This window comes from Nylanderia fulva, unplaced genomic scaffold, assembly GCF_048542155.1.
Source record: "Nylanderia fulva isolate GAGA-0341 unplaced genomic scaffold, ASM4854215v1 Scaffold836, whole genome shotgun sequence".
Lineage (NCBI taxonomy): Eukaryota > Metazoa > Arthropoda > Insecta > Hymenoptera > Formicidae > Nylanderia > Nylanderia fulva.
Window position 1 is genome coordinate 31,294 of NW_028190957.1, and position 10,733 is coordinate 42,026.

Genomic DNA, 10,733 nt, shown 5'->3' on the forward strand with positions numbered 1-10,733 from the left:
GTCAAGGAGTTCCAGAAATCTTATGACGCATGGAAATCGCGTTGGCAAAAATGTATTGACGCAGAAGGGTCATACTTCGAACAATTTTAAGTTGTTTTACCTATGCGATCAATAAATTCTTTTTTAAAAAAATGCGACGCATTACTTTCCGGACAAACCCTGTATTCATACAACATTTATAGATATTTGTAGAAACATTCGAAACGGAACCTCATATTCTATGTATATTTATAGAACGTTTATAAGATATTCGCAAATATTTTTAAAATATTCTGGGAATATAGATATTTTTCTTAATATATTCAGGAATATTCACAGGACATTTATAAATTATTCGATAATATTTATAAAATATTCAATGCGAGACAGTAAACGTTCTATGTACATTCTAAGAATAATTACAGATTATTCATGAATATTCTAAAAAATATTTATAGGATATTCTATGCTGTATTTATAAATATTATTATAATTTATAAATATTATTGAAGTACAGAGAGAAAAGGGGTACGTAAAATTTAATAACTGAAGTTTTAAGATTATATATATATATATATATCTATACACATTTATTTAAAACTATATAATTCTCTCTCTTAATATTAATATATTTTTTAAAATAAAGCTTACACATATATTTCAGTTGAGATCTTCGATATATATACGAGTATTTCTTTTTTCTTTTGAAATATATATATATATATTTAAGTAAATAATATTGATATATTACTATTACATTATTTAAAAAATTTTACTGGTAATAATTGTTCTCTCATACATGTCAGAATTAATTTTATACTTAAATAAAAAACATTTCTTCAATTTTTTATCTTAAATAAAGACTATCATTATTATTATCAATTTAAAAGAAAAACGTGAATTGTTTTCCTTTAAAATTAAAAGAAAAAAAATTAATAAAAAAAACATATATATCTTCGATTCTCCCTTACATGTCAATAATATACTTTAAGAGTTTTACCATAAGTTTTTGAATTAAACTTAAAATATTCGTATTTTTAAAGCAAAATAAAATTAATTATAATAATTATTGATAAAATCTTACTGAAGTACATTATATTTAAAAACATAAAATAAATTATACTTGTTTTTTGCACAAAAACTATCACGGTTATTAAATTTGTACTTTAGAGTAGTAGTTCTTCAAGAAACTTTTAACATTTTTAATGTTCGCTATTACACGAACGATTGGCTTCATTTTGCTGTGTTGGTTTTGTTTTTAATTTGGCTTTTACCAACCAAGTTTTAACGATGTTTATAATTTCATCATCTGTTATAATTACAGGACTTTTCCGTGTAGTAAGTCTTACGGATTCTGAAATGATAAGGAATCTTATATTTTGATTGTTTTTTTTAAATACTAGCAAATTTCTTTAAAACTTTTTTTTACTGCAATTTAAACATTTCTAAACAAATAAATTTCACTAAAATGTTGAATCTGGTGTGAATTCCCAATGTATTAATTATGTATTAATTACTTTAAAACAAAAAATAAAATATAACTTTCCTAAACATATCATAAAGAAATTAAAATTATATTTGTATTACTTACTAAGGACTAATTTTGCCAGAAGTAAATCCTTAAAAATTAGGTTCCCCTTGTGCCCCTCCCAGCTGTATTCTCTTCCAATTTCCGGTGTTAAAATTCGGCACATCAATTTCTTGACAATAATTCGTAAATTACTACCGCCCATTTTCGACAATTCTGCAGCCTCAAAAATTATTGTATAAAATATACTTATTTATATTTATATACTATTATTATTATATTTTCCTTATATTATTATTATATTTATATTATTATAATTATTATATTTATATATATTATTATATTTATTTATATAATTATGGTATAATTTTAGTAATATAACGATCATTTTACCACATCATGGAATATTCCTTTATCTTGTAAAGTTCTCTCAATTTCTTGAAGCTCCATTTTTGATTTTACTGGCAAATTTTCTATGCATTGTAATGATACTTCATTTGTAATATTTTGATTAGTATTTTCTTGATCAACGAGAAAATTAGATTGTTTTAATGATTCTACGTGCTCATTTAATTCTCCCATGCGGCCATTAATGCTATGTAAGTGTCGTAGAACTTGGCGTTGAAATTCTGAAAAATTCAAAATATATATACATATAATGAACACAAAACAGCCTTAACATATTTTACGATTTGCAAGTGAATTAGAAAGTATGCATATTATAGCAATATTATACTAAGGCATTTTTTCCACACATAAAACATATATTTTCTCCATACATATTACCTTTCATTTCAATTGCGTGTTTTTTAAAATTAGTATGGATCTCAGCTAAAATATTATCAGAATTTTGCTTCTTACTTTCGCCGATTTGGTAAACATTATTATTCGATTTATTAGTACGGATCTCAGTTAAAATATTGTCTGAATTTTGCTTTTTATTGCTCTCACTGACTTGGCCAACATTATTGTTCGAATTTGATGGAATACCAGTCTTATCTGCTTTATATGTCGGAAAATTAATGGACAAATCCTTTTCGCCACACTCATCGCTTTCCGTATCGGTATCTGTGTATGTATCACTGTACTGTCTTTTACGTTTCGGTACACGACATCCTTTTCCATATTCAGCAGATTCAGATAATGATGAGAGATTATCTCTATCCAATGCAGTTTTGCATTTTCTTTGAGCAATTTTATAATCGTCTAGAAAAAAATATTGCTGTTAAATTATAGTTACTTGATAAAAATATTTCATTTAAAAAATCTTATATATATATATATATATAAAGTTCTACTTGCTATATTTAATAAATTGAACAATTTTTAACAAATAGTTTTGCATTTTCTTTGAGCGATTTTATAATCGTCTAGAAAAAAATATTGCTGTTAAATTATAGTTACTTGATAAAAATATTTCATTTAAAAAATCTTATATATATATATATATATAAAGTTCTACTTGCTATATTTAATAAATTGAACAATTTTTAACAAATAAATGAAAAGCCAAGTTATAAAAAATATAGACAAAACGTAAATTTATCTATTAATTATATTTTAAATTATCTTTTTCCATAACAAATTATACAAGATCTGTTGCAATTGTTTCAACTTTATTATTACATTTATTCTGTTTTACGTACTACCATTTAAATTATAAAAAATTATATACAAATTCTTAAAAATAACCATAAGAAATTGCAATTTAAATATATTAAAGTATTTAAATATATTAAATATATACGTATAATATTTACTATATCGTCCTAAAATTTTGATATTCATTGTTTTCCAATCATCTTTAGGAATCTCTTTTCTTTTAATGAGCTCTAATAGTTTAGATGGTTTTGTTGTTAATGGCCACACACATAGATTTTTACCAGTTATCCAATTATTTGGGACAACTTCTACAGAGTCATCTATTTGAAAATGGCAAATACACCATTCCATATTTCTGAAAAATGCAAATAGCTTGTTTAGACATAATGAAGTTTAGTTATATACGTATATATACTTTTTGCTCGTATTATATCCTCGCACCATCACAGTAAGATAGGTCTAGTTGCAATATTGCATATCAAAAGCTGGACACAATGATGCAACTTAATCAACTCAATGTCGGTACTTCGTTGAAATCAAAAGATGATACAGCACCGAGTAGAGAAATTTAAACGTGCACGGATTGCACGAGTTCATTGTCTTCTCATTCTGGTTATATGAACGTATTTTATTTAATGTTAAATTATTTAATATTTTATTATTTTATTTCACGTATTTTATGTCATAAAATTATTTAATGTTGGATTTAAAAAATGCAATATATATGCATAAAAATGCAATATATACATACATATATAAACTGTCAGTTATTTAAATAAAGACTGCGATAGAAGAATCAATTAAAATTGAATATTTAAAAATAGATAGATAATAAATTAAAATCTCTTTTTAGATTTGCAATCAAATTAATAATAAAACATTTAATACTTTAAAATGTTAATATTTTAGCAACATTCTGATAAGCACTACGTAACAGCAATCATTAAAATAGTAACAGCAATTATTAAATCGTTACTATCACACCATTATTTAGCACTAATCAGAAATTAATAGAACTTTAATGTGATAACTGATAGAAAATTTTAATAATTAATTAATTATTTAAAAATAATAATGTTTTTGCACTTTGAGGGAATTTATTACAAAACAGTATAAAAAATATTAAAATTTTATTTACATGTGTAACAAAGGAAAAATTACTGCATTATTATCTTTATATGGCAACAACATTGCTTTGCATTTAATTTCTAATAATGAATATATTTTTAAACTACTAAGTTTGTCAAGATGTACAATATAAATACCTAGAATTGCAGAGTCACAGGGTTTTATAAAAAATAATTTTTTCTCAAGAAATGTTTGCCCAATAATACAAATAATATTATTACAGTAAGTTATGTTGCATATTTGAACAATTTCATTATCCAACATTTGTACATAACAATCAGCAGTGTTTAATTTATAAGTACAAGATTTTAATTTTAATACTTTATATTGACCTAAACAATTTGGTAATAAAGGTCCGTTATAATGTTCTTTGGCAATAATATTATTTTCAAAGTGATTTTCTAATCTTGGAATATTATTATATTCGGAAACACGACGTATTATTTGTTCAAGTGGTTTTTCTTTTTTTCTGATCATTTTTTTTAATTGCATCATATAATTCTCGAACGGAAAAGCTGAAAATTCATTTAAATTACCAAATCGTATGACATCTTCATGTATATGTAACAAATTATGTACGTTATAAGAAACAAAATCTTGACCATAAATATTAATACTTGTTTCAACAAAGCATTTTATTAGATCTTTTGCATAATTTATCATATCTATTTTTTTGCAGAATTCATTACTACACATTATTAGAGTAGCAACGTGTAATGTCAAGAAATGATAATAATTATTTTTTGGAAGAAATTGTTTTTTGGAAGAATTATGGGTCCTGTATATAATAATATGAGTTTAAATTCCGTTGCCTTAAAACGAGGACATTCTTCAAGCGATCTACCTTTACGTGGAAATTCAATTGGGATATATTTATTTAAGCTTTTGATTTTATTTGAAATCAATTCTACTTGTCTATGTGAAAGCTTATATGGTGGTTTACCCAACACCCAACCATATTTTTTATGTGTAATCAATCTTTTCATCACTCCTAAACAAATAAGATGCATGTAATCTAGTATAACGTCTTTAATCATATGAAAATGAGGCAAATTCGTCAAAATGGTTATCCCTTTGTGATAATCTTCATCATATTGTTGTCTAAATTCAGTATCTGTTCTCTTTATAAAATTTGTCTGTGGAAAACACAACACATTATTAACGAAATAACCTTCCACTTTGCATTTAGTGCAGCTATGATAACCAGTATGATTTTTTACATTTAAAATATAAGATTTAGCGGGCGCATCACATATTATAACTTTTATTTTAAAATCGTATTTTTGATTGTTGATAAAAATTCCATTTGTAATCAAGTAAATTGCTTCATTTACAAATTCTTCTAAATATTTATTCGGGTTTTTCGGTTTACCATTACCATGATATAGAGCTACCATTAAGACATATTTTTTCAAAACTTCAATTGACTTTATTTGAACTAATATTGGCCATAAACAAGTTGAACTGCTTTTACTAATAGGCAAACCATCTATATTTACGGCTAATTCAAAAGATGTATAATTAGGAAGGAATGCTTTACATTGATTAATTAATATATTAATAGACTGAGCAATTCCAAAGTAATAAAAAGAACCAGTGCTCATTTTTACAGAAGTAAGATTGCTTGGAGTAGATAACATTGTTCTCGGATCTTTTGGTAAATTATGAAATGAAGTCAAATCATTTTCATTTCGAAGAATTTCTAAAAGTTTTTTAAAACTATTTTGAGTAATATTTTCCTCAATGGACCATGATGCTAACTTTTTTCGCAGTGATGTATTTTTATCTTTTTTTTTTGCGCAAGTGGATAAATCATTATTACAATTTATTATGTCTTCGTCATTATCAACGCTATATAAGGATACCATAAAATTATTTAAACGAGATGTATTATTTAGAAAATTTTCTTCGATATTGTTGACATAAATATTTGATTCAGCGACATTTTCGTGAATTTCTTCACTTGATGATACATTGATTAACTGAAAATCAGGACTTGTGCTAATTTGTGTACTCGCGTCTTCATCGATACTTATTATTTTATTATTTGAACAAGTAATTTCGGTCGATTCAATTATGTTGATATGGCTTTGTAACTCAATTAAAGCCATCGACGCTTTTATATTATCGTTTATTTTTCGATTAAAATGTCTTTTACTCTTAATTTTTGGCATTTTATAGATAAATATTAATTGAAATTGTACAAATTTATGTTAATTTATACCAATTAATTGGAAATTCATCATAAATTTGCAAGAAAAATTTAAATATTATTTTATAGATATTTTATTAATTATATCACATTTGTACATTAACGAATATTTTATTTATGTACGTCTTATAATATTAAGTACCTGAAACAAAAATTAAAAACAAACCTAAACATTAATTTTCTTTAATAATATATTCGATATATATAATTTTATAAAATTTTAATATATTAGAAGCAACATTTCTATTATATATGTATATTACAAATTACAATTATATATATTATGATTAACATCTGCAAAATTAACACAATAATTAAACGTACTGCAATTTATAACCTAATCAAACTTATCAAATTATTTTTTTATGAATTTATATCCATAGTATTTTATAATTATACTTTCTATTTCCATATACTGATAATATAATAAACACGTGCTGTGACTTGTGTATAACCTCTTAAATTATAGGTCTTACGAATTTATATTTAGAAATAAATTTAAATCTATAATTTATATCTAAAAATATTAAAAATTATCATGAAATTATCTACAATAAACCATATTTCTAAAAATTACTTGGTACTCATAAAATTAACGTAGATAATAGATTTTTTACGAACGATTATACATACTTTCCTTCCTTCTTCCTTCGAGATTATTAACACTGGCAAGCTCAAAGCCTGTTTATATTGACCAAAACAGTGGTGTGGTAGCAGATTCCTATGCAGTCTTAGCCTCCCAAAGAGGAAATCAGAACAAAACGGGACAGAAACACATTCAGACTTGCTCACTGAACAATATACGTACGGCTCTTGATTCTTGATGCACACGCGACACGCGATGGGCGCGATGGCTGGACAGAATGCGCGCGAGACTGAGTCGCACATGCGCAACAGTAAAAACAATTAACTAGCAATATATGTGCGCAGAAAATTTGGTGGGCACAAATAATATCATTTAACTATTTCAACTGATTGATATCCATTCAACTTATTTTGAAAAGTTAAAAGTGAAGTAAAAAAGATGTATTAATAATTAATAATTATTCTCATAAAGCATAAAAACTTTAAAGAAAATTTCTTAAATATTGAAAAACTTTCAGAAAATTTTTACGAATGACCAATGACATTTTTTCGCCTGTATAGATATATTATATTTGCCTGTGTATAGATACTCCATTGAAACAATTATATTTACTTCTAAATATTTTTATATATTAATGTTGATTTCTATATACAGCATATATACAGCACAGAATTATCTGTGAATGTGCTATAAACATTGAATAAGTATCCTAATATTCCATGGGTCATTCAGAATATTCTATAGAAGTTCTATGAATATTTCATGGAATTTTGTCAATTCGGAATGTGTATATAATATTCCCGAAATATTCTAATAAATGTAGTACATTTGGAAAATGCGTGGAATGTTTTATAAATATTCTGATAAATGTGGAATATTTAGAATATTCGTAGAACATTCTGCAAATATTTGTAAAATATTTATAGTATGTGCTATAAACATTTTGAAAAATTTTCTAAAATTTACTATGAATATTTTGATAGTATTCTACAAACATTCCGATGAACATGAAGATTCAGAATATAAATAGAATATATTTTTAGATATTAATGAAATATTGCTGGAACATTCTATACACATTTTAGAAAAATATAGAAAACCTTCTGATTGTTCTATAAATATTTGATGAATATTCTTGGAACATTCTATTAATATTGTAGAAACTTTATTGTTTTCCACAATATTAATAGAATGTTCCAAGAATATTCTTCAAATATTTATAGAACATTCAGAAGGTTTTCTATATTTTTCTAAAATGTGTCTAGAATGTTCCAGCAATATTCCATTAATATCTAAAAAATATTCCATTTATATTCTGAATATTTATGTTCATCGGAATGTTAGTAGAATATTATCAAAATATTTATAGCAAGTTCTAAAAAATTTTTCCAAATATTCATAGCACATACTATAAATATTTTAAAAATATTTGCAGAATGTTCTATGAATATTCTAAATATTCTATATTTATCAGAATATTTATAAAACATTCCACGCATTTTCTAAATATACTACATTTGTTAGAATATTTCAGGAATATTATATACACATTCCGAATTGACAAAATTCCATGAAATATTCATAGAACTTCTATAGAATATTTTGAATGACCCATGGAATATTAGGATATTCATATAATGTTTATAGCACATTCATAGAAAATTCTTTGCTGTATGGGTAAAACATACATATATAAATGTGTCTCTTTATGACATAGTTGAACACAATTTTAATATTGCTCTTTTATATATTTTGATGATATATGCATATTTTCATGTATTTTTCAAAGGAAATATACAATCTACCATATATATATATATATATATATATATATATGTATATATATATATATATATATATATATATATATACAAGGTGGTTCAAAAGTCCGGCAACGGTCAATTATGTTCAAGAAATAGTGGTCTTATAAATAAAATATAAAAATTGCAGGGTTAAACCCGGGAAAAATTTTTTATATATAATTATATCTAAATAATTATATAATTATACATAACTATATGTAAAATATGTTCATTTTATATATAATTAAATTTATTTATATATAAATTATGAAGTTCATGTATAATCTCATGTCAAGTTATATATGAAACATTATATATATTAAATGATAATCCTTAAGAGTCGCCAGTAATAAATAATGAAAATCTCTCCTCTAATTTTAAAGTCGACCAGACTGGCAATAATTTATTTAAAAAATTATTAGTTAAATTACAACGTTTCGGCTGTCATTGCAGCCCTTTTCAAGTAATCTATGAACAATTATATACATATAAATATACTCTTAATGCGCTTAATCATACAAATAATTATAAATTTACAAAAATATATATGTTTACATACCAGATTAATACAATAAATCAAATTTACAGCAAACCCCCGACAAAATTAACCATTGTTTTGATGAACAATGTATAACTGACAGATGCGTTATAAAATTAGTGTGATCACAAGCCTCGTGGACAGGGCTATTTTACTCGCGGACCCTATGTTTCACGAAAAAAACATCATCTTAGTCAAACGAATTCTTCGTAACAACTGTTACCCGTCAACAGTCATAAACAAAATTATTAACAGGAGACTTAGGGCGATTAAATTTGGCGGTAATTTTGGTGCGTCTAATCGAGATAAATTTGATACACGAAATGCTATAGTGTTGCCGTATATTAGAGATTTGAGCGAAAATATTACTCGTTGCATAAACAAAAATGGAATCGGTGTATTATATACCGTTCCTAAAAAATTAGACACATTGATAAAAAGAGGAAAAGATAGTATTGACAACTTAAAAAGAACCGATGTCGTTTATAAGATCGAATGTGCGAATTGTGACTCTACATATATTGGACAAACAAAGCGACATTTAGAAACACGTATTAAGGAACATAAAAATAACATCAAAAAAGACACGACATCACACTCAGTTGTTAGTTTGCATCGGACTTGCAACGATCATGAGTTCCGCTGGGATTCTCCTGTGATTCTGCATCAAGAAAAACAAACAAGAAAAAGAGAAATAGCAGAAATGTTCTATATAAAAAACCAAAGAAAGAGCATTAATTTACAAAAAGATACGGAGAATTTCAGTGGGATTTATGATCGCGTTCTTGAAGCTATTTAATATATTATATTGTCATATGTTACATATTTATTTATTTATTTATTTATTTATTTGACTTTGTATTGACGTTTTAAAAATTGCGAAAGACACAGTACTCTGGTTTTCTATTTTCTCAACGCGTTAGTGACTAAGTTTCCTGCTAACAGTCAACATCTATTTTTCTTCGTGCTCACTTCTGTCAGTTATACATTGTTCATCAAAACAATGGTTAATTTTGTCGGGGGTTTGCTGTAAATTTGATTTATTGTATTAATCTGGTATGTAAACATATATATTTTTGTAAATTTATAATTATTTGTATGATTAAGCGCATTAAGAGTATATTTATATGTATATAATTGTTCATAGATTACTTGAAAAGGGCTGCAATGACAGCCGAAACGTTGTAATTTAACTAATAATTTTTTAAATAAATTATTGCCAGTCTGGTCGACTTTAAAATTAGAGGAGAGATTTTCATTATATATATTTATATATGTGAATACTTATTTATTATATATACTGTTAGCGCGCGATAAGCATTAGCACTAACCTTTTTACCTCGTCGCTGACTGGATTC

The 10,733-nt window shown here is 25.1% G+C and overlaps 1 protein-coding gene across 3 annotated transcripts; it reads right to left on the minus strand.

The window, feature by feature from the left end:
• Positions 1–939: 939 nt before the first annotated feature.
• On the minus strand, positions 940–7,345 carry LOC114943724 (uncharacterized). 3 transcript variants are annotated; one of them, XM_029319410.2, is made up of 6 exons: positions 7,083–7,345; positions 3,268–3,464; positions 2,294–2,713; positions 1,901–2,136; positions 1,571–1,730; positions 940–1,333 (listed from the first exon to the last, which is right to left on the minus strand). In XM_029319410.2, exons 2-6 carry the CDS (start codon positions 3,458–3,460, stop codon positions 1,182–1,184), a joined length of 1,161 nt encoding a protein of 386 aa, XP_029175243.2. In that variant the 5' UTR covers positions 3,461–3,464; positions 7,083–7,345; the 3' UTR covers positions 940–1,181. The 3 variants fall into 3 exon arrangements, with proteins under 3 accessions (XP_029175243.2, XP_029175245.2, XP_029175244.2); XM_029319412.2 differs by having other exon boundaries at positions 2,498–2,713; positions 7,083–7,338; XM_029319411.2 differs by lacking the exon at positions 7,083–7,345 and adding an exon at positions 3,551–3,748.
• Between the last annotated feature and the right edge of the window lie 3,388 nt (positions 7,346–10,733).